Raw genomic sequence first — 25724 nt, 5'->3', positions numbered from 1 at the left:
TGGACTATAAAGAATGCTGAGCACTGAAGAATTGATGTTTTTGAACTGTGGTGTTGGAGAAGACTCTTGAGAGTCCCTTGGACTGCAAGCAGATCCAACCAGTCCATCCTATAGGAAGTCAGGCCTGAATATTCTTGAGAAGGACTGATGCTGAAGCTGAAACTCCAATACTTTGGCCATCTGATGCATAGAGCTGACTCATTTGAAAAGACCCTGATGCTGGGAAAGATTGAGCACAGGAGGAGAAGGGGACGACAGAGGATGACATGGTTGGATGGCATCACAGACTCAATGGGCATGAGTTTGAGTAAACTCCGGAAGTTGGTGATGGACAGGGAGGCCTGGCATGCTGCGGTCCATGGGGTTACAAAGAGTCAGACACGATTGAGTGACTGAACTGAACTCTTGTTTAAATAGCACGTGTGAAAATGGACACAGTGACGAACAGTATTAGGACTAAATGAAGGAATGCACTCTCAATGTATAAAATTTAAATAATACAGAAGTATCTGAAAGAAAAAGTCAGTCTCCATCTTTTTTTCCCATTGCACTATTAAAGGGTTGGTGTTGCATCCTTTTTAAATGAGTTTGTGTGTGTGTATATATATATATGCAAATATGCATATTTAAACATATATGAGATGATACTCTGAAAGGTAAAAATAACAACAGAAAGGAATAATGTAAGAGTTGAATTTATAAAATTCTTAGAAGGAAACAACTTTGTGACCTTAGATTAGGCAATGGTTTCTTAAATATGATACCCAAAGCACAGCAATAGAAGAAAAAATAGACTACATCAAAATGAAAACCATGAGTACTTCAAAGGACACCATTAAGAAAACAAAAGGACAAATCCACAAAATGGAAGAAAATACAGACAAACCATATATATCTGATAAAGGTCTAGTATCTGAAGCAGTCTTATAGCTCAAAAATATGATGATACACCCCATTAGAATGGCTATACTTTAAAAAGATAAATAACTAATGCTGGCAAGGAAGCAGAAAAATTGGAACCCTTTCAGGACTGTAAGACGGTGCAGCCGCTTTGGGAAAAATCTGGCAGTTCCTCAAGGGGCTAAACATGGGACTTCCCTGGTAGCTCAGTTGATAAACAATCCGCCCACAATGCAGGAAAAGCCCAGTTCAATCCCTGGGTCCGGAAGATCCAGAAGGAAATGACAGCCCACCCCAGAATTCTTGCCAGGAGATTTCCATGGACAGAGAAGCCTGATGGGCTATAGTCCATGGGGTTGCAAGAGCTGGACTCGACTTAGCAACTAAATCACCATCAAGGGGCTAAACATTAAGAGTTACCATTTCACTCAGAAACTCCCCTCTTAGGTATATACACCCAGTCAGTCAGTTCAGTCGCGCAGTTGTGTTTGGCTCTGCGACCCCATGGACTGCAGCACGCCAGACTTCCCTGTCCGTCACCAACTCCCAGAGCTTGCTCATCCAAGAGGATTAAAAAGACATGTCCACACAAAAACTTATACAGGAATGTCCATAGCAGCAGCGCTATTCCTAATAGCCAAAAAGAACCCAAATGTCCATCAACAGATGAATGGATCAACAAAATGTGATATATATCCACACCACAGAATATAACTCAGCCATTAAAAAAAGAAGTACTAATACATGCTACAACATGGGTAAACCTAGAAAACCTAAGTAAAAAGAAACCAGACACAGAAGGCCATATATTTTACAATTCCATGTATATGAAGTATCCAGAATAGGCAAATTCACAGAGACATAAACAGGTAAGTGATTGTCGGGGCCTCGGAGGAGGAGGGAACAGGGGTGACTAAGTACTTAAAGGTACAGAGTTTCCCTTCAGGGTGATGAGGATGTTCTGAAATGAGATAAGTGGTGATGGTTGCACAACACTGTGAATATACTAAATGCCACTGAATTCCACCCTTTAAAACAGTCAAGATACTGAATTTTATGTTAATTTTACCACGAACAAAAGCGGGGGATAAAGTACTGATACACATTACAACGTAGATGGACCCTGAAAACAGCATGCTAAGTGAAGGAAGTCAGATATCATGTGAGCCCATTTATGTGAAATGTTCAGATCAAGCAGATCCATAGAGACAGGCAATAGTTAGGTGGTTGCCAGGGCCTGAGGGAAGGGGAGATAGGGAGTGACAGTTAACGCATGTGGGATTTTCTGCTGGAATGGTAAAAATGATCTAGAATCAGATAGCGGTGGCGGTTAACAGCCTAGTGCATGTATCAAACCCATGGAACTGGAAACTTCAAAATGGTGAATTTTATGACACGTGGCATATACATCTCAATTTTTTTATTTTTTAAAAAACAGAGCAAGTAAGTGCTAGCATGTGGAAAAGGAAAGAAGAAAACAGGAAAGACAAACTACCAGATTTCTCCTGTCCTGGAATGAAGGAGAAAGCTTATGCAGTTAACCACAGGGGTTCAGCAGCAGAAATCACAGTGCTCTGTCAAATGTTTCGCTCCTCCATCCTTTAACAGTTTGAAGGCATGGGCTTAACGACTGTCATTACAGGTTAAGTCTGGTACTGGGTAGGGTCCAGACCCTGCATATTTTCTTACCATTATAATTGGCTGCATCAGGATCTTCCACATTAATAGCAATGACTTTCCAGTCGGTTTCCCCTTCGTCAATCATCGCCAGAATGCCCAGAACTTTCACTCTGATAATTTCCCCTCGTGCACACACCTGAGAGTCAAAAACCACAGCTAGGTCAAAACTACAGATTCAAACTCTGGAAGAACAGTTTTCCTTGGTGGATAATAGGAAATGAGGAACACACCAAATTTCTACAAACTTAAGATGGTTCCTGTAAACAATTTTTAAAAAGCTAACCAAGTGAATGTCCACTAATCCTATCAGAGTTGAGGGTGATTCATGTTTTTTAAACTGTCATTGCTTGTGCTGAAGAATAAGTGCTCCAGAGTTTGTTTCAAACACCTATTTTAATGCACTGTCTTTACCTTTTATTTTATAGAAGTCACTGAGTTAGGTAAGTCATACAATAAGCCTGAACTTTATGACTTAAGCAACTGAATGACAACTTTCTTTTCAGTTGCTTGCTCTTTTCTTGAGGCTGGGAAAAATCATAAAGAAAATAACCATTAAAAAAAAAAAGGAAAATAACCATAGTTAGAACCTTAGAACAACTCTACTTGATAGAGGAATCTCTACCATAAACCCCCAACATGTGGGGTTATTTAACCCCCATGGGGCCAATTCACTAGTCACTCCAAATCCTGAGGCAGGGTTTGCCTTGTTGCCTCCTGGTACCCTTCATCCACTGACTCCTCATCTGCCTTTTAAAGCAATGCACAACATGTCCAGTTCTTTCACACACATGCATATAATATACATCTTTTCCTAGGCTAGGTTTAAATTACAAATTATAATGTACAAATGCTTAGAATGGAATGGATGCTTTTATCAACCAAAGAGACATCATTTCTTCACTGATATTCATATATTTTATTTACAATGTTTTTTAAAGTAAGAACTTTGTAGATTTCATTGCTCTCATCTCAAAGAAAAATATTTCCGATTCTATTACCTTGCTTCCAATTTCACACACATCAATTGGGTCATTGTCACCACAACAACCAGTGTGTTTGTCATTGTGTCCTGGGTCTTCCCAAGTCTAAAAAAAAATGAAAATAAAACTTAAGAGTGTATTATTCCTATATGTGTTAATGACAAAAGTGCACCACGTTGGCACTAAAAGATAACATCCCATGATTGTTCTGCAAAATAGGAATCTTCAGCTATTTATTTCTCATCAAAATGAATCCTCTATTCATATCTTAACTACCACAATAACCTTAATTAAATGATGGGCTCCTGTTAAGCTTTAAAATGGATAATGATCCTATTTTAAACAGAAAAAACCAACTACCTAATAACCAAGACAATACGCAAACAAATGTAGACCCAGATGTTCACTTAAAAAAATGGATTCAAAGAAAACTGCTTTGGTGAGCTCTTAGTACTTACTCTATTAACTAGACTTTCTTTAAAAGATGTCTCCAAGCAGAGACAGGTAGGTGGTAATATCAAGATGGAAATGACATGTGCTGATGGCAAAAATGTCATCACTGGTCAGGATCAAGAATGAGTAGTTTAATCAGGATTTGCTGAAAATTTAAGCGGCCAGGTTTCTTTCCTGCTAAACTGTGAGGCAGAGTCCTCACAGAGCACGGCGAAGGGGAAAGGACGGGCTGTGCTTGTCAGGAAGTTCAATTTGAAGAGCAGCTGCTGCTTTGGTTCTTTTCCCTCCCAACCTAGAACATATTTCTTGGATTTGTTTGCTTACTCAGCTGGAGTAAAGGCAGGGAGATAAAAGTGATGGGGAAAAGAAGACCAGACCCAACAAAACCAAATTCAACCTACAGAAGAGAGAAGTATCTCAGCAATGTTTTCCCAGAGGGACGACGTTTCCAGGCTAAGCAGTGAATCAACTGCAGCACAAGGTGAGGTGCTGAGCTTAGACTCGGTGATTACCTTACAGGCTAGATGGCCTTCCCGTGTCGCTCAGCTGGCGGAGAATCCACCTGCAATGCGGGAGACCCCGGTTCAAAGATCCTCTGGAGAGGGGAACGGCTACCCACTCCAGTATTCTGGCCTGCAGAATTCCACGGACTGTGTAGTCCATGGGGTCGCAAAGAGTCGGACACAGCTGAGCAACTTTCACTTCACAAGCTAGATGGGTTTGCCCTATGTTTTAGTAACTTATAGGTTGTTTCACAGTAGATTCCACTTAGTAGACTTAATGGTTAATAAAAACAATCAGCAGGGAGAAAATAAATTGGATATTTAGAAATCTTAAGTGTCACAGCATTGGTTTAATCAAACTAGAATTCAGTATACATTACTGAATGTATACTGAATTCTAGTGATTCTTTACTCAAATATGAAATTAGAGCCTAGACACACTGCTGTTGTGCTAGGGATAAATTGGTAAACAATGCAGGTATCCCCTCACCTCAAAGGGGTGACTGTTTAGGAAAACAGAACTTCATTATTACTTTACCACAAAGAAGGAGCAATCTGGATGATAGAGATAAAAGTCAACAGCTGTGAGAACTTACATGTGCCAGGTTCTAAGTGCTTGATTCCTCAAACAGCCACATGAGCTATGTACTAGGAATATTTCAGGGGGGAATATTACCATCTCAGGGAGGAAGAAGCAGAAGCAAGTTAGAAAATCTAGAAAGTGGCAGACTTGGATTTGTACCCTCTTCTAGGTGGTGCAAAAAAATCGGTGCTTTTAAGCTCTAATTTTGCAACAGATGTACTACTCAATCTATAATGAAAGAATTTGTGTAGTTTATAACCAGTCCATGTTAAAAAAAACAGATATTTCAGAGAAGAACAATCTTTCAAATGTGAAATAATTACCTTTTAGTTTATCTTGAAAATAAGTTATTTAAGGAAGTATTAAAATGAGTTAATTACCCCCTATGTTTTTATAACCTACTATAGGAACAACTTTTTGTAGGTATTTAAGTCTTTTTTTTAAGTAGTAGGTTAAATTTTCGTAAGCTAAGCTGAAAAGTACATTTCTCACAACTGCACAGAGACAGACCTGAGGGATAGCACCGTAGTTCCAGATATATCCTTTATAAGGGAACAGATTTGCAACATAACGGAGTTTTCCTTTCTTCACATCTTGTTTAATTGGGTTTAAAGGGTCCTTTGTAGCAATCTGAAACAAAAAATTTCAAATCATTGTATGTTTGTATGTGAAATATATTCAAATAGGGATTTAAGGAATTATGAAATAGGCATCCCCTAGTTCCATTTACACGATACATCTTTATCCCGAACACTTTCATAATTTAAAATAAAAGTTTCATCATAATCAGCCTGTAAGGGGAAATTTTATTTGAGGTACACAGGAATGAACAAGATGGGGAAAAGAACATGTTCTAATTTCAGAAAGCAAAAATTAAAACTAGCTAGAATAAATCCTAACATTTGAGAAAATATCTAACTTCAGCTTTCCTTTAAAGCATTTAGAATTATTCAAATATTTGTCTATTACATATGAAGTTTTATTACTGTCAAAAAGCTTAAGTGATAGCAACTATTATGGATATCCATAACAAAAAGCCAAATTTATTAGATGTCATCAGAATAAATTAATACAATGTGACAGAAATTCCAATAAAATTATTTTTATGGCTGGGGTGACTGAAGCAAGCCTGTTGACTACATGGAGGTGTCAACAAAGGAATTAAAGAGAAGACAAAGGAGAAAAAGGTGATTCTCGGTTTGAGGAGTGCCGGAGGCACAGGCGTGGGAAAGGAAAAAGTGTAGCATGTTTGCACAGAGTAAATGGTTGAGTTTAACTGGGGCACAGAAGCAAGACAGGCAGGTAAGGGGGGACACAACTGGAAAACCGACTGGGACTAGAAAGATGACAGCCTTGGACTTGAGCTGTTTAGCCAATGAGCAAATCGGTGTGACCAGACCAAACCTGACATCCTCTATCTGACTAGCAAAGGTGAAACATACCTCCATTTTTGCATTCGACCAGCGTGGTACTTCAACAACCATGTGAAACACTTCCTGGAAAACAGAGAAGGGGAGATGGTCACTGGAGCTCCTCTGTCCTCTTACTTCAATAAACATACCAAGTTTCTTAATAAAATGTTGTAAGGATGGAATGCAAAGAATGTTCCTATACAGAAAACAGTTTTAAACATAGCAGAACTTGTATCTCTGAGGAGAGCCATCTTCAAAGCAACCACCTCCAACAGCTATGCATTTCCTCCAGCGACAGCGCAATTACTCAAAATACTTTTGAGTAATCTATCAAAAGCTTCTATCTGAGGCGGTTTAGAAGACAAACCCCAAATCAGAACATTTATTTAAACCCCAAATCAGAACAAACAAAATCAATCAGCTTGATTACCCACATTATTCTCCCAACTTTGCTGTTTTTATGTTTTTAGAAATAATTTTATTTATCTTTGGCTGTGCTGGGTCTGCATTGCTGCACGGGCTTTTTCTCCAGTTGCAGTGAGTGGGAGCAACTCTCTCGTTGTGCTCCGGCTTCTCCTTTTGCAGAGCGCGGGCTCTAGGCACACGGGCTCAGTAATTGTGGTTCCCGGGCTCTAGAGTACAGGCTGAGTAGTTGTGGTGCACGGGCTTAGTTGCTCCACAGCACGTGGGATCTTCCTGGGCCATGAATCAAACCCATGTCTCCTGCACTGGCAGACAAGATTCTTTACCACTGAGCCACCAGGGAAGCCCCAGTTTGGCTGATTTTAAAAATCAGGTACTCCTCAAAAGACAAGAAGCTTGACATAGAAGATACAATCAGTTCAGTGCAATTGCTCAGTTGTGTCCGGCTCTTTGTGACCCCATGGACTGTAGCACTCCAGGCTTCCCTGTCCATCACCAAATCCGGGAGCTTGCTCAAATTCATGCCCATCAAGTCGGTGATGCCATCCAATCATCTCTTCCTCTGTCATCCCCTTCTCTTCCTACCTTCAATCTTTCCCACCATCAGGGTCTTTTCAAATGAGTCAGCTCTACGCATCAGATGGCTAAAGTACTGAAGTTTCAGCTTCAGCATCAGTTCTTCCAATGAATATTCAGGACTGACTTCCTGTAGGATTGACTGGTTGGATCTTCTTGCAGTCCAAGGGACTCTCAAGAGTCTTCTCCAACACCACAGTTCAAAAGCATCAATTCTTCTGTGCTCAGCTTTCTTTATAGTCCAACTCTCACATCCATACATGACTACTGGAAAAAGCATAGTTTTGACCTTTGTTGGCAAAGTAATGTCTCTGCTTGTTAATATACTGTCTAGGTTGGTCATAGCTTTTCTTCCAAGGAGGAAGCATCTTTTAATTTCAGGGCTGCAGTCACCATTTGCAGTGATTTTGGAGCTCCCCAAAATAAAGTCTCTCACTGTTTCCATTATTTCCCCATCTATTTGCCATGAAGTGATGGGACCTGATGCCATGATCTTAGTTTTCTGAGTGTTGAGCTTTAAGCCAACTTTTCACTCTCCTCTTTCACTTTCATCAAGAGGCTCTTTAGTTCTTTGCTTTCTGCCATAAGGGTGGTGTCATCTGCATATCTGAGGTTATTGATATTTCTCCTGGCAATCTTGATTCCAGCTTGTGATTCATCCAGCCCGGCATTTTGCATGATATACTCTGCATATATAAGTTAAATAAGCAGGGTGACAATATACAGCCTTGACATACTCGCTTCCCAATTTTGAACCAGTCTGTTGTTCCATGTCTGGTTCTAACTGTTCCTTCTTGACCTGCATACAGATTTCTCAGGAGGCAGGTCAGGTTGTCTGGTATTCCCATCTCTTGAAGAATTTTCCAGTTTGTTGTGATCCACACAGTCAAAGGCTTTGGTGTAGTCAATAAAGCAGAAGTAGATGTTTTTCTGGAACTCTCTTGCTTTTTCGATGATCCAACAGATGTTGGCAATTTGATCTCTGGTTCCTCTGCCTTTTCTAAATCCAGCTTGAACATCTGAAAGTTACAGTTCACATACTGTTAAAGCCTGTCTTGGAGAATTTTGAGCATTACATTGCTAGTGTGTGAGATGAGTACAATTGTGCTGTAGGTTGAACATTCTTTGGCAATGAGTTGAAAACTGACCTTTTCCAGTCCTGTGTCCACTGCTGAGTTTTCCAAATTTGTTGGTATATTGAATGCAGCCCGTTAACAGCATCCTCTTTTAGGAACTGAAATAGCTCAACTGGAATTCATCACCTCCACTAGCTTTGTTCATAGTGATGCTTCCTAAGGCCCACTTGACTTCACATTCCGGGATGTCTAGCTCTAGTTAAGTGATCACACCATTGTAGTTGTCTGGGTCATGAAGATCTTTTTTGTATGGCTCTTCTATATATAAAATACTATCAAGTATTTTACAGTATTCTGTATATAAAATACTATTAAGATAAAATACTATGCTCCAAAAATGTTTTAACCAATGACAGTTCTACTGTAATCCGTTTACAGCCTTAAATCGACTATTTGAAATTGAATGATATATTTAAAAAAAATCTCAGATGCTTACTAAAAACTCAATTAAAGAAAAATCACTTTGTTACCTCCTTTGTATACCAGAGTCAAGTATCAACTTGAAAGAGTCTCTCAATACAACTATGCTTTATATAGTCATAAAGTTATTTTTTACCAAGGAATAAAATTTTAAATGCAGTTTTTTAGTTTAAAACTTCTATAAAAGGGCATACATGATGCCAAATCTGCCATTACTTTTATAAACATGCATATTTTAAACAATGATTTAAAATGAAAATCACTTAGTGGCACACTTATTAGAATTACTTCTTTGCTACTTTGCATCAAAAAACAGGGACTCATAGGATCAGTACAGGAAATAAGCCAAAGGTTTCCAGACAGTAGTTACCTTGCTGCTGCTTTGGCTAAGCAGAAAGCTACACAGATTTATATTCAAGAGGCTAAAACTTCTGTCACTTATTTAAGTTCTTGGTCAAACTAAGGGAGACTACAGTATTCCTCAGTTTCTGCTCCAACGCTTCTGACACCTACTCTATACAACATAAAAAACCCAAAGAATGGTGCTATGCTATACTTAGTTGCTCAGCTGTATCCAACTCTTTGCCCACCCATGGACTGTAGCCCACCAGGCTCCTCTGTCCATGGGGATTCTCCAGGCCATAATACTGGACTGGGTTGCCATGCCCTCCTCCAGGGGATCTTCCCAACCCAGGGATCGAACCAGGGTCTCCTGCATTGCAGGCTGATTTTTTTACCAGCTGAGTTACCACGGAAGCCCCAAAACTGGAGACATTATTTAAATCCAGGACTCAGTAAACTGCTCTATCCCTGAAGTCATAACTGTGTGGTTTTAGAAAGAGTAACACATTATTCATGGGTAGGAAACCTCAGACTCAATACGTGATTACATGTCATTCTACTCATTGGAAGCGTCTAGTAGCTAGCACCACGTCTACGCCTCAAGTGTTAAAGATCTGCACATTTGCAAACAAGTCAGAACTTAAAAGTGTACAGTAGTAATACCCTTAAGGTCCACAAGATGGAGCTATTACTACATGAAAAGATTACCTGAGACCAGACCACTAAGGAAACTGCCTTTTTTTTTTTAACTTTATTTAGTATTAAAATATAGCTGATTAACAATATCGTGATAGTTTCAGGGGGAGAGCAAACAGACTCAGCCATACGTATAAATTTATCCATTTTCCTCCAAACTGCCCTCCCATCCAGGCTGCCACCTAACATTGAGCAGAGTTCCCTATGCTACCCAGTAGGACCTTGTTGGTTATCCATTCTAAATATAGCAGTGTGTACATGTCGATCCCAAACTCCCTAACTATCTCCTCCCCTCATTCTTACTTTCTGGAGACCAGAAGTTTGTTCTAAGTCTGGGATACTGGCTAATCTTTTAAAATAAAATATCAACAAATGAATAAAACACCTCAAGTTAAAAAAAAGGAGGGAATAAAAATCAGATTCAAAGTTTGGAAAATACATTGACCGCTTTATTAATTGACAAATACATAGAGATCCTCAAAAACCACATTATCTAATACTACAAACCTACATAAACTATTAAGAATGTAGAAGAAAAGAAAGAAAAAGAAACAACATTATAGGAAACAGAACATCTTTCAGGAAAAAACTACAGAAAACAGAAGAACTCTGAAAGCCTGAAGGTTTGGTACTTCTTAGAAATTAGCTGAGCCAAAAATAGCAAAGAGTATCCTGCAAGAAGCCTCAGGGACCATTCACTCATTTTTCACCAACAGATATGTACTGAGCACCACCGTTTTGTGCCAGATACAAGCAGTGAACAGATTTCAAGCTTTTTCACCTCCCGAGGAGTTCTGAGTTCTGAACCACATCACTTAGCTTACAGGCCTCAGGCTAAAGCCTGAAGTCCACACATCAAGGTGAGGGACTATGTAAAATGAATATTTAGCGATTTTTCAAGTGTAAGTAGCTACTGTCTCTTTTTTTAGAGCAATGAATGCGTAATAACTTACAGTCACTACTTTCCCCATCAATTACTATCAAAAGAGGGTGTTTTTCAATTATTTTGATATTTTAAAAGGGAAGATGTTCTTATTCTTTAGAAGGAACTACTAGTAAACAACAGTTTGTTTCTCCTAGACACCAGGTCTGCAGCTCAGGGAGCTGCCACTAGGCACACAATGATACTCGGGATTTTCAGGGCAACTGATATGAGAAATTCAACCAATCACTCCACTACTACTGGGGAAAAAAAAGCAACCCTTTTTCTGTTAAAACATTATGCATTCTATTTGGAACTCCTGTGCACTGTTGACAGGAAGGTAAAATGGTATAGCCACCGTGGAAAACAGCACGGTGGCTCCTCAAAAAATTAAAAATAGAATTACCATATGATCCAGCAACTCCACTTCTGGGTGTATGGCCCGCACCCCGAGAAGTGAAAGCAGGTCTTGAAGAGATCCGTACACCCATGTTCGTGGCAGCATCATTCACAATAGCTAAAACGCAGAAGCATCCAAGTGTCCAGAAGCATCCAAGTGTCCGTCAACGCGCGAATGGATAAGCAAGACGTGGTATGTACATACAATAGGATACCATTCAGCCTTACAAGGGAAAGAGATGCTGACACGTGCCGCAGTGGGGATGAGCCCTGAGGACGCTACGCTAAGGGAAATAAGCAGGTCACAAAAGGACAAATTACTGTATGATTCCACTCACATGAGGTATCCAGAGAAATCGAATTCATAGAGACAGAAAGCCGAATGGTGGTTTCCAGGGGTTGGGGATGGGGGAGAATGGGAATGGGTATATAGAATGTTAAGTTTTGCGAGATGAAGAGAGTGCTGGAGACGGAGAGTGATGATGGTTGCAAAACAAGATGAATGTACTTAATACCTCTGAGCTGTATATGTCAAAGTAGTTAAAGATAGTAGATTTTATGTTATGTGTATTTTACAAATTAGAAAATTGGAAAAAATTATGCATTCTAATATTTCCAATGTTTATGGCATTTAAATACTACCTAAAAATTCATGCTTTCTTTGTTTAATCCTAACTGGTTTCAACTATTACTTAGCTCAATCCTGGATTTATTATCTTGTTATTCCCATTGTTAAGGCTTCTCAGAACTGTTCTCTACTCCTGCTGTGTTTTGGATTCTAAATCCTTGCTCTGGCATTAAGCTTTCAGCTCCCAGATTACAGTTTCAGAGAAAGAAAGCCTGAAGGTTTGGTACTTCTTAGGAATTAGCTACTAATTTCTAAGAAGCTACATCCTACTAATTCCTAGTAGGATGACCTTGACAAGGCTGTAGGAAGCAGGGGAAAGACAACCCACAGCTTCCAAAGTCTGAAACACAGCCATCAGTCTGACTGCCAGACTTATAATCATTTCATCAGGAAGACGAAAATGTTAACGCTATAGCTGTCCAGATTCTAAGGAGATCAGAAATTCTAAATCATAGTGTTCCATTAATCAAAAAGATTTAAAATAAAATTGCTTTAGAAATAGAAGAAATCAACCTATATCTCAATCAGGTTTCTAACTTCATTGATTAAACAGGAGCATTACAGTGAGCATAGGTCTCATTTCCAAACTGGTGAATTTTCTTGTGAATCAAGTCAGTAGCCTGACAGGTCATTTACTAATGAATAGGCTACGACTATTAGGTAAGCTGTTACTACTAACATAATTAAGTACATATATAGGGAACATATTCTTAATTACATCCCACCCATGAATCTTAGTAGTAACGTCAAATTGTGTCTTTATTGGAAGACTTATGAATGCCTCATGACATGCTGTACTGCAAAATTGCCTAAGTGGCTTAAATTAGCATTTCCATGTTGATTCTTCATGTTTCTCTAAATAACTTCAGAAATCAAGTAGATATACCAGACTTAGGAAGAAATATGAACTCATCCTGATTCCACCATCCTTTTATTTTTCTGTTTTGCAATAAAATTTGGGGGAAAAACAGTGGTGAAAGAATTTTCTTCTAAATTTATCAAGAGTAGATATGGAGGAAGAGGCTAAAAAAAAAAAAAGGACAGCTTGCCTTATTTTTTTCTCTAACCTCTAGAGTATTTTTGAAATATAAAATTCCTATCAGAAGAGCCCACGAGAGTTCCTCCTGTGCGCTGTTGATGGGGTTGTAAATTCGACCGTTATGGAAAACGCATGGCAGTGCCTCAAAACACACACAAGAAAACTATCGCATATGATCCAGCAGTCGCACTTCTGGGCATCTGTCCAAAAGAAAGTAAATCAGAATCCTAAAGAGAGATCTTCACGGCGTCACTCACGGCAGCATTAGTCACAACAGCCAAGATATGGAAACAATCCAAGTGTCCATCAGTGGGTGAGTGGACAAAGAAGATGTGATACACGTGCACGCACACACGCAAATGGAACACTCAGCCTTAAAAAAAAAAGGAAACACTGCCATTTCTGATAATATGGATGAATGCGGAAGATACCATGTAAGTGAATTAAGTCAGAGAAAAACGAACACTGCATAATCTCACTTGTATGTGGAACCTAAAAAAGTTGAGCTCATAGAAACAGAAAGTAGAACGATAGTTGCCAGGGGCTAGAGGGGTAGGAGAAATGGGGGGAATGTTGATCAAAAGGTACAGATTTTCAGTTATAAGAATGATAAGTTCAGAAGATCTAATGTATAGCACTGTTCTATGAATTCTGCTAAGATAGTAGATCTTACCAAACATACCCAAAATAAATGAGGTGGATGGAGAGGCTGATGAATATGATTAAGAGGATCATTTCACAACGTTTACATATACCAAAATATCGCACTGAACACCTTAAATACAATGACTATTTGACAATTATATCTTTATAGAGCTGAAAAATAAATTTTTAAAAATGGGCTCCTGAAACTCTTTCAATGACAAGTAACAAAAGTCTATTGGAGAAGCTGACACAAAAGAAACGTGATTACCAAAGTTCACTTGTGTGCCCCTTATTCATTTAAATAATAATTTCACAAAGGAAAACATGATTTACATCAACAAAAAAAAATTTTGCTCAACAAATTAAGTGTCCAGGGGAGATAGTTAACCCATTAAAGTTTAAAAACAAACACGATTCAGTAATGCTCATTTGTTCTCCAATCACACGAATTTTTACTCATAGCAGTTTCATAAAACTCCTGTATTTGGTAACGTACACTGCCATATACCACACACATAGAAAGTAGTAAAACTTGATTGACATAACTAATAAGCTCCTATTTTTTCCCTTCAGATGAGCTTTAAGATGACTAAATTTTGGAAATAGATAGCTTAACCCTGTTTACTTTCTTATCTTTATAAAATCAAGCAAGAGTCTGCATATTGAGCTGTCAACCTTTCCTATGATTTGCAATGACTAAGAATTTTGACCACAGAACCTCTTTCAAGAAAAATGCACACTTATACCAAACTGCAATTTCAGAAACATCTCAGAACCTCAGAAACCCATCGATGAGTATTCAGGGTCTCAAGGCCACCAAGAATCCCCAAACTAGAAGAGTTTACAGCCTTCCCAAATGAAAAAAGTTCTTACTCATTTCTTTTGAATTCTAAGTTAAAAAAAAAAAAAGTAAACTTTTTTTTCTTTTTTCTGCCCCCCTCCTTTTTTCTTCATAAATATCAAAGAGATATCAACTGTAGAAAATCTGGAAAATACCAAAAAGCACAGAGGAAAATCCGCCACCCGTTCTCACTTGAGCCAGTGTGGCTCAATGGTGAAAACGCAGGTTCTAACACCGGGGTCTGCATCCTGCCACTGCTGCTTATGAATACTGGTTGGTGATCCTGGACAACTAAGGTAATGAAAGAACCCAGCCTGGAGATTGGAATGTCGGCTAAAGGAGATAATCCACATAAGGGCTTTAGCATGGTGCTCAATGTAATCTAAAACACCCACTAAGACCAACAGGGCTCAGAGGTGAAGCAACTTGCTCAATAAGACCAAGATAGTTCGTGGCAAAACCAGGCCTAAAACCAAGGTTTCTTACTCCCAGTTCAGTGATCTTTCTACAACAGAGCTCTGAAAGCCTTCGCACAGAACCAGTCATTGTGGTTAACATCATCATCTATTGTGGGGGTTTTTTGTGTGTTTTTTTGGTTAGTGTATATTGAGACTTTATAAGCCAGGCATTGTAATGCATATTAGATGCATATTTAATCATCACAACTTTTTTTAAAGTCAAATCCATCCAAAAAATTTTGTCTTTTTATTTTTTTTATTGACATATAATTGACTTAAAATATGAGTTTCAGGAGTACCACATGGTGATTTGATATTTATATACATTATAAAATCATCACCATGATAAGCCTAGTTGCCATCTGTCACCATACAAAGTGATTACAATATTATTGACTATATTCCCCATGCTGTACTACATCCCCATAACTTATTTTATAACTGGGAGATTGTACCTCAATCTCCCATAACTATTTCCCTCATCCCTGTTCAGGCAACCACGAGTTTGTTCTCTTTATATGAGTCTGTTTCAAGTTTGTTTTATAACTTTACCTTTTTGACAAAATTGATAAACCAGAGATTACGGTCAGGATATCTGTTTTTAAAATTTAGCCATCTTAAAGCTCATCTGAGGGGGGAAAAAATAGGAGTTTATTCTTAGTTACAACATGCCAATTAAGTTTTGTTATCACTTTTCATCTATGTTCCCAGTTCGAACTTCGGTTTGGGAAACACAAAATTCCAACCAGTCTATATACATATAATGTTGGAGAAGAGGAACAGTATTTAAATTATTAATTTAGTGACATTCTTTAAAGTTTCATTTATAAAACTGTCTATAAAAACAAATAGAAGATTCAAAACAAAGCAACCCCTGTAAGGAAGTGAGTACCACTGACCCCTGGAACAACACTTTGGGTTTGAACTGGGTAGGTTCACTTACATGTGGATTTTTTTCAATAGTAAATACTACAGAACTACATGATCTGTCAATTGAATCCCCGGATAGGGAGGAGTACAGGGGGCCAACTGTAAATCATGAGCCAGTAGGGGCCTTAAGCCCACATTGCTCAAGGGTCAACAATAATCTAAAAAGCATCCACTTGGGTGGCATATCTCCTCTAGAAATTTCAGGTATAGTAAGATAGTATCTTTAAAAAGTTAAGAATGGTGCACAACTGCAGAAAATATCCTGTTCAGTTTCTAGAGCCACCATCCATTTGATTAGAAGCTTGGCTTTTTTTAAAGGCAAAAAGTTCCATATTTACATATTCTCCCAACAGTCACCTGAAAACCATTACAGAAGCCTATATGGTTATAACTGGTATTTAACACAGAAGTTTGGAGAAGGCAATGGCACCCCACTCCAGTACTCTTGCCTGGAAAATCCCATGGACGGAGGAGCCTGGTAGGCTGCAGTCCATGGGGTCGCTAAGAGTCGGACATGACTGAGGGACTTCACTTTCACTTTTCACTTTCATGCATTGGAGAAGGAAATGGCAACCCACTCCAGTGCTTTTGCCTAGAGAATCCCAGGGATGGGGTGCCTGGTGGGCTGCCGTCTATGGGGTCGCACAGAGTCGGACATGACTGAAGTGACTTAGCAGCAGCAGCAACACAGAAGTTTAAGATACGGAACAGAAGATACCAAACTTCTAAAATTAGAATATCAACTCATGATACTCGAGCACTTTAAGATTTTGATACAGCTTGATTTTGATAAAGCTTTTTAATCTACCCAGTGTTTCATACCATTTATCCTGTTTATGTTCTGGATACTTAAATTTTCTGTTATCTCAGAAGTTTTAAGTCAGAATACACTTTGAGCTAGAGATGGTTTTATATTTGACCCCAAAATAGACCCAGAGCAAAGAATATCCCTACAATTAAATATCCAGTGAGTCCCTCCTTCACTTTCACCCAGTGGATTTGGAAATAACCCAAGTAGGGTATCCGAGTCACAAAGATTTCCAGAATGGGCTGGATTGATTATCTAATGACACATAATAAGAAATCAAATACTTACTGTCCTCATTTTTTTTTTTTTGGCTTCACCATATAGCATGCAGAATCTTACTTCCCCAACTAGGGATCAAACCCATGCCCCCTATAGTCTAAGCAGGAGTCTTAAGCACTGGACCACCCTAGAATTCCCAAATTCTACCTACATTGAAAGGTCCTGATGTGGAGTAGAATACAACCCTTTGGGCACTTTTTCCTTATAGAGCGGAGTTGTGTTAAAGGCACATTCCCTCATTATCATCCCTCAAACTGCAGGGCACATTAGGGATAAAGTCTATGTGTACCCACTCAGAAATGTATTTACATAAACTTAATCATACTGAATTTTTTTTCCCCAAAATATCACACTCTTCTGTAACCAATGGAATTAATCAGATCTTTTATTCAGGCTAGAATCCAAAATAAGTTATGTGTACCACACCCAAGTTTTGTATAGACTAAACTTCCTTAAAAACAAAACAAAAATGATTCCTGCCTCTAAGGCAGGAGTCTTCAGTTCACTGAGGTCTTGACCACTGGTGAAATCCATTGTCATTGCAAGAACTTGTGCTCTTAAGCCAGCCCAGGATAGTACAAAGGGGCTTCCCCGCTGGCTCAGAGGTAAAGAAACCCCAGCATTGCAGGAGACCGCTTGCAATGCAGGAGATCAGGTTCAATCCCTGGGTGGGGAAGATGCCCTGGAGAAGGAAATAGCAAACCACTCCAGTATTCTTGCCTGGGAAATCCCATGGACAGGGGAGCCTGGAGGGCTACATACAGTCCACAGGGTTGCAAGAGTCAGACATGACTTAGCAACTACACCACCAACCACCACCAGGATGGTACAAAGGCAGACTCTTTACTTGAGTAATCCCAGATTACAGATACAACAGTCCTGTGTAAGACATTAAGGAGTTGTAGGGTAACCAGAGTAAAGATGTTTTACACAACATCAAAAATAATCTCAGCTTCCTATTTTGGGGTAACTTGTAGCAGCAACAAGACTAGGCACCATAACTGCTATGATTTTTCTGGTCCTAGGCTAGAATATTGTCCAATAACTTACAGCTACGGGCTAAATGTTTCTGTCCCTCCAAAACTCGTATGTTGGAATCTTAACCCTCAAGAGTGATGGTACAGCAAGTGTGACTTTTGGGAAATGCTTAAGACACAAGGGTGGAATCCTCGTGAATCGGATCAGTGCCCTACAAAAGCGGCTCCAGGGAGAGGCCCAGCTCCTTCCACCACACAAACCGCTAGGACTCTATGACCAGAAAAGGGCCCTTGCCCAGACATGCTGGCACCCTGATCTCAGCCTTCTAGCCTTCAGAACTGCAAGCAACAAATTTCTGCCCTTTATAAGCTACCCAGTCTAGGTATTTTGTTACAGCAACCCCAACAGGCTAAGATGCTATGAACACACACACACACAAACCCAGCTATATGTCAAGAAAATGGTTTCCTTCCTTACTACATCTGTATGTCAAGGTATCAATAAACTTAAGGTCATCATTTTATACCTTTTGATTATTCAAAATGGTCTGAAATGTAACTGCAAAGTACTTTGATTACTAATTATACAAGACAATTCAAGCGAACCAAATGATGCCAAGTCAACCAAATGACGCCACTTCAAGAGGAAAGAAGGATTCTGCAGTTCATATCAACTCCCAGGAAATCAGATGTAACAAATTAAAACGTTCTGAATAAGTACAGCTTTGAGAATCCCACCGGAGAACACATGCCAATTAGAGGTCTCTCCTGTAACTATGCCACATAATTGGCCTTGGGTTGTTTGCTCCACTGCTTCCAGTTAGAACCCAGCTCAGGCAGGCTACTCAGAAGCAACACACAGATTAGATTTGCTGCCAGTGTCCAAGTGTCAGGACAGAACTGTAGCAATCTTTCTGGTAGAAGTACAATTAATTTATCTATTTCTGATAGTCCAGCACAGAAAAAAAGTAAGACTCAGTACACATAAGGATAAGATTTCATCTTTATTATTCTAGACAAACACTGGAATGTGATATTCACAGGTATTATGTATTAACATCTAAAAGATTTGCACTCACTGTGGGTCAAGTTTCCTGGCTGAATAAAAAACAAAAAACCTTAAAGGTATAAAAAGGAATCAGACATTTGTCCTTGTATGTATAAACTAAATATATATAAACTTTTCCTATTGGGAGGGAGCATAAAACAAGCAATGGCTTAAGAAAAAAACTATTTAAATTTGCACAAACAATACATGCTCTTTGCAAAGAGATGAGGAAATACAAAAAGGCAAAAATGAAAATAAAGACTGAACGAGTTACCAGCAATTCTGGTGGGTTTTTTTACCCCAGGCAGCTTTAATACATTTGTTTCTGTTCCTCTACTCCTCCAAATTATAGCTGCTTCTTCTAACCAAAAAAATCTGAATCGAAGACAGTATCCTTTTTAGTCAATGCACCTTTAACACACCTTTACCACACCTTTAGTCAATGCACCTTTAGCACAATGAGGCATCTTAAGCACTTGTTAAGACATATAAGAAAATCCGCATGTCAAACTAACTGAGCTGAGCAAAAAGACTATGGTCAGAGAATGAGGTCTTACCTTATCTGCATAAATTGGAATATCATGAAATGGAGAGATATATTGTCCTTTTTCATTTTCTGAAAAATCAATTAGAAAATATTACTTTTATTGGTTAATTACATTTCCAGATGCATGAAGTACAGGTTTTTCAAGACTTTTTCTTTTAAGAGAATGTTTAGATTTACAATAAAATTGAGAAAAAGGTATAGAGATATCCTACATACCCTCTCCTCCCTATATCAATACCACTCGCCAGATTTTATTCCCACCCCAGAGAAACTGGTTTTATACTTGACTGCTCCAAGGCCAGGTTAGGTTTTCATTCTACTTGCTCCTTAGGGGTCTAGGAGGTACTAACCTCTGGTGAGGGTGGGGACTGCTTTACAAACCTGTGTACCCCAGAGCCTGTCTGCAGTTTCTGGTATACAAAAGGCAAGCAAATTGTTTGACCTTACATCAGTTAACAGAGCTAATGACATACCTGGGTTCAGGGAGAAGGAAGGGGACCAATTTGTCAAATTGTAAACCATGTTGCTTTAAGTGGTATTTCCAGGGAGACAGAGCCATCTGAGATCATAATTTTTCTTAAGGATAATCTAGTAACTCACTTTAACAGGCAATTTCTGTATTCTAGAGAACTAGCTCCCATATCCAAAAAGTACTTCTAAAACTTCCTTACTATTCTTTAAGAAACTTAAGGCTTAGTCCACATTGCATTCCTTCATGATTAAAAACCAAGGTGGAATAGGAAAAATTGAGCGGTGACCACCCCCAATGACCCTTCAGAGTCAACAGTGATTTGTGATCCAACCCACTATCAGTTTTAAAAAGATTGGCAAATTAACATTATAGAGGTAAAAACTTCTATTAAAGAAGGATGCGAAGAAGTCTATAATTTTTTTAATTAAAATTATACAGTACTCACTACCTATGCATAATCTGAGTAAAAATTGTTTTTATGTAAATATAACTTGAAAACAATTACCGTATCATCCCCGAACCTTCAAACTAGAGTCACTTCTCTAAGTCCCTCCTACAGAGAAATTCTGGAGCCAACACTAACTCCAGGAAAACTGCTCAGTGAATTATTTGTCAAAGGTTTCTGCACTGCCCTTGTTGCTGAATCCCGAAATTCATAAAATGGGTGGGGGAGGTCCCACACTTTTTTGGATTTTAAATGGCAGTCTGAACTTCAACTAGTTGTGTAACTTTACAGCTCACTTTCCTTTTCCTCTAATACGAGGCTACTTTAGGCTAGGAGCTTTGTTCTTTAAATATTAACCGTGTATCCCCTCTTCCCGTCTCTTTACTGCTCTTCATACCCGGAACTCATAGAACTCAAGGCACCTGCCCATTTCCTCTGGAACAAAATAGTGAAGCAGTTAAAAGAGAAACGCCTCCGTTATCTCTAATAACCTTGGAAGGGTGGAGGGGGTGGGGAATGGTAAGAAGATAAAGATAAACAAGAGATAGCTTTCCCCCACCTAGGAGGCTAAAGGAAAGCAGAGCCTACAGCCTTTAAGTGCATACTTTGGATGGGTACCCCTTAGACGCGATCCCCCGGCCCAGGGGCCAAAACTTGGCACTTTCTTACTCATGCTTGCCCGACTGACGTCACCTGTTTGACGGGAGGGGAACAGCTTTCTGTTTCATAAGGCATCTTTCCAGCATCAGGGCTACGGGAAACCAACCGTCAGGGAGACAGAAGCGCCACTGGGACCTCAGAGGGACCGGTCCAGTCCTCTACTGACCGCTCCTGATCCGGGCCTCAGTTTCCCCGTCTACAGGACGTGGGCCTGGACTTGACCCCGCCAGGTCCCCACAATCTGAGCTACAGTGGAGGAATTAAGGTCTTAAGATGTCACCACCATCACCTCCTCTCCCCCACCCCGTTCCTTCGAACTGAATAATCCTCTTCCGGGCATTAGCTTAGCCCAAGACACCTTACTTAGGGTGGCTCAGTGGTGTCCTTTTCCCATCAGACACTGCCTGAGCCGGACACCTGCGAAACGAGCCTGGCGCAGGTTCAGGTCCAATCGGGCGTGTGAAATGGGGACGCCTATCCACGCCGTCCGACGCGCGAGCGGGACGTGTCAAATGCGGGCCAGGCCCTCCTAGACCCGCCGCCCAAGTCCCCGGGACCGGAGGAGGAGGCCGGCGGGCGCCCGAGACAACGAGCCGAGCGCGGGTCGCAACTGCTGGAGCGGGAACTGAAGCGAGGCCCGGGAATGAATGGGCGGGCTGGCAGGGAGGGGCCGTGGGCCTCCGACACTCACTGAGGAAGACTCGGTACTCGAGGGTGAAGGGCGCCGCGCGCTCCTCGCTGCTGAAGCCGCTCATCGTGCCGGAGACCAGCCGCCGCCGCTGCTACTGCTTCAGAGCCACAAAGCCGCACGCGGCGCCGACTGACAAGAAGTGAGCTACGCGCCTGCGCACTGCGGAGACTAGCGCGGCGAGCAGGGCGGGGAGCCGCCTTTAACGCCGCTGGCGCGCTCGCACCCACCCCATGCGCAGGCGCACTTCGTAAGGCTGGCGAGTCCCGGCGCCCTAGCTCCACCCCCTCGGGCCGCGCCTCCGCTGACCGCCGCTCAGCTCGCAGGCTGGGCCACGTGGCTGGCGGCCGGCTTTGGCCGTGATCCTTCTGACCTGGCGGGCTTTGTGCCTCTGGCCTAGGAGGGTAAACCAGTTCTCAGCTTGGACCACCTAAGAATTGACTGTTGACATGTCGCTCACACTGGGAGCTCACCTTTGACTCACACACCCTTCTCCGCAGAGTAATTCCTTATCTTAAAAGAAGTTTCATAGGAGTCAGCTGCTTTACCTGACGATCTGTGCCAGGCGGGAGCAATTTTCTGATCCGTTAAGCAAAGTTAAGGCATATTACTGACACCAAGCTGCAATGGTTCCCAGCTAGGTAGGAGCTCCATCACGTTCTAGCGTGTGACATCGAGCAAATTACTGTTAACGTCTGACTCAGTTTCCCACCTGGGAAATGGAGCTGGTCAGAGTAAAGATTTCAAAGGTTGCAGGGATGATGAACCGAGTTGATGGACGTGAAGATCCGTCCATCTAGGGAGGAACATCCCTAGACGTCCAGTGATTAAGACTCTGCCCTTCTACTGAAGGGGGTACGGATTCAATCCCACGTGTTACGTGGTGTGGCCCAAAAAATTGCAAATATGGAAAAGAAAGGAAGAGCTGGCTTGTAAGCACTCAGGAAGTGTAACTTGTTATTCCCACGCTTATCTGCAGAGGATTAAGTCCGCACCCTCTGCTTGCCCAACACTCCCCATGCCCTTAGGACTTCAAATGGAAGCATTGGAAAAGTCCAGGCCTGAACTCAGAGTCCCTTGAGGACGTTTCTCTCAGGCACAAGCTCTTTGAAGCTTATTTTTATACCACTGTTTCATGGTGTTCGGCGAGCCCCCAAAAGCTAAAGTCTGATTGACGTTATGGGCAGATAATTTATATCACTTACATCCCCAGTTCTGTATGTTGGGTTTTTTATGTAAATTTCAAAATCCTCTAAGCAATAATTATTCACTAATTTGATTAAAAAGTTATTTCAGAGAATGCCTGGTTTTATTTAAAATTTTTGATGGGTTGGGCCTCTTTAAATAATCTTGATTTTCTACGACATAAAAGATAATATGCCTCAAAGATATTTTGATTTAAACTCTTTTTCCCCAAAAAACAATGTCTAATATGTAAAATGAGATGTTCCCTGTATTAAACGAAAACCTAGTAAGTTAATTTTCCAGTTAGTGGCAGTATCCTTCCCTTGTCTCCATCCAAACTCTCATTAATCTTGAGAAAGCCATGACTCACTGACCTTTTTAAACACTATACCACACAGCTTTACCGTAATTGGAACACAAGGGCAGGAAAAAGAAAAGAGTAGAGCAGTAGTTTAGTCAGTAATGCAACACATTACTGAAAGCTAACGGTATCTCTGCAGAGTGAACACTAAGTAGGCTCACCTTCAGAGAGTTTCTTAAAAGGGTGTGGAATCTGAACTGCGCTGTCAGTTTTCTACCTCTAAGCAGATAGAGCTAGTTTTCTTAGAAGAACCCCAGAATCTCATGTGTAACTGACTTGTGAACAGATGGAAATGATGCAATCGTCTGCCACATGCACTTTCCCTTTTGCTTCCTGCTACTAAGAGCAAGAAAATAAAGTCTTGCTGACCTCTGGACTTGCACACTAGCTCTTGTTTTATTGAATGTCTTGGGAGAGCCAATCAGTACCAAGCCCAGAAAAAAGCCAAATCCTGCCTTTGCTCAGGCACAAGTCAGTGCTGTGTAACTTTCCCTTGCGGGCAGGTGCAGTGAGCCCCACAGGCCCTTTGGACCTTGTTCTCTTTCTCATATCCCTCTGGAGCCTAGCACACTACCTGGCCTAGAGTAGGTGTTTTAATGACTCTTTGCCAGAACAATAGGTAGAGGAATTGATGAAAAGGAGAGCAAAAATACCTTCTTAAGTATAATGGTTTGACAAAGGATGAACCCAGCTGTTCTCAAATGTTGTCTCTCTTGCTCTATAACTGAATCCAATGGTGCTTTTTAGTCCACATCCTGCTGTTTGCTGTAATTAGCCTTGTTGCTGCTGCTGCTGCTGCTAAGTCGCTTCAGTTGTGTCTGACTCTGTGCGACCCCATAGACGGCAGCCCATCAGGCTCTGCCGTCCCTGGGATTCTCCAGGCAAGAACACTGGAATGGGTTGCCATTTCTTTCTCCAATGCAGGAAAGTGAAAAGTGAAAGTGAAGTCACTCAGTCCTGTCCAACTCTCAGCAGTCCCATGGACTGCAGCCTACCAGGCTCCTCCGTCCATGGGATTTTCCAGGCAAGAGTACTGGAGTGGGGTGCCATTGCCTTCTCCGTTAGGAACCTCCAACTTCCCTGATGCCCTCTCTCTTCCTTGGCTTTGTGACTGCATTTTCTTCTGACATCCCTCCTACTTCTCTGGCCCCTCTTTTCTCATTCTCCTCTTTAGCCATCTCTTCGTCTGGATCATCACTACTTTTCTAACTTCTCATGTGCTTTCTCTCTAGAGATACCCTCTCCCTAGGTTATCTCATGTATAATTTTGGTGTCAACTACCACCTATAGGTCCTATAACAGGAAAACTTTCAAATTTATAACTACGTTTTATTTAACACTCATAACTGTTGTCTCTGCTAGGTGGTAGGGTTGTAGTGCTTCAAAAGACATGGTTGTGGGCCCCACAGAACTTGTAGTCTGAAGGGAAGACAGACTTCAACAAGTACGTGCAATAAGTTTGGATAAGTAGAGGGTGTTCCCTGGTGACCTAGTGGTTGGAATTCCAGGCTTTCACTGCCATGGCCCAGGTTCAGTCTGTGGTCAGGGAACTTATTAATAGATCCCACAAGCTGTGGAGGTAAGGCCAAAAAAGAAAAAAGGCTTGGATAAGCAGAGTGATAAAGGAGGTACAAGGATTTGCATTATAGGAGCAGGGAAACTTTTCAAAGAAATGATCCTTAATTTATGACCTAAAAGATTAGAAGTGGTTAATAAAGCAAAAAGGAGAAAACAGAAGCCAGAAAGAGTGTATTAAGAGATGAAACCAGAGAAGAGGTCAAAGTTAAATGACTTCCAAGGAGGGCCTTGGAAGGTATGATACAAGGATTGGACTTTTTCTGAAGGAGCAATGAAAAACTGGTAAGTGTTTTTAGCAGGAAAGTGACATGATCAGAATTGCTTTTAAAAGTAGCTCTGGGGACTTCCCTAGTGGTCCAGTGGTTAAGAATTCTCCTTGCAATGCAGGGGATTCCAGTTCCATACCTGGTAGGGGAACGAAGATCCTACATGCTGTGGGGCAACTAAGCCCAAGTGCCACAAAACTACAGAGTCTATGCACCTCAGTGAAAGATCTATATGACACAGCAAAGATCCCACATGCCACAACTAAGACCCAACGCAGCCAAATAAATAAATAAAACACACAAAAAATTTTTTAAGTGGCTCTGTTAGCAGCTTGAAGCTTCGATTCAAGTTTAGCAAGAACAGGCAGAGAGAACCATGAGAAGTCTGTTGCAGTGACCCGGGTAAAAGACGGTGGTGCCCTGGACTTGGGTGGCAAAAGAGAT

At 40.7% G+C, this 25724-nt stretch overlaps 1 protein-coding gene across 1 annotated transcript in view; it reads right to left on the bottom strand.

Moving 5' to 3' along the window:
- Window positions 1–22040, bottom strand: part of PPA1 (inorganic pyrophosphatase 1) — a 34140-nt gene extending 12100 nt beyond the window's left edge. The window contains exons 1-6 of the mRNA XM_052640321.1: window positions 21894–22040; window positions 19636–19694; window positions 6542–6595; window positions 5610–5729; window positions 3579–3665; window positions 2590–2716 (exon numbers count right to left, since the gene is read on the bottom strand). Of these exons, the coding sequence (XP_052496281.1) occupies window positions 2590–2716; window positions 3579–3665; window positions 5610–5729; window positions 6542–6595; window positions 19636–19694; window positions 21894–21957 (511 nt within the window). The 5' untranslated portion in view covers window positions 21958–22040. The remainder of the gene's footprint in view (window positions 1–2589; window positions 2717–3578; window positions 3666–5609; window positions 5730–6541; window positions 6596–19635; window positions 19695–21893) is intronic.
- Between the last annotated feature and the right edge of the window lie 3684 nt (window positions 22041–25724).

This window comes from Budorcas taxicolor, chromosome 5, assembly GCF_023091745.1.
Source record: "Budorcas taxicolor isolate Tak-1 chromosome 5, Takin1.1, whole genome shotgun sequence".
Classification (NCBI taxonomy): domain Eukaryota; kingdom Metazoa; phylum Chordata; class Mammalia; order Artiodactyla; family Bovidae; genus Budorcas; species Budorcas taxicolor.
This window is presented reverse-complemented; position numbering and strand designations above follow the sequence as displayed.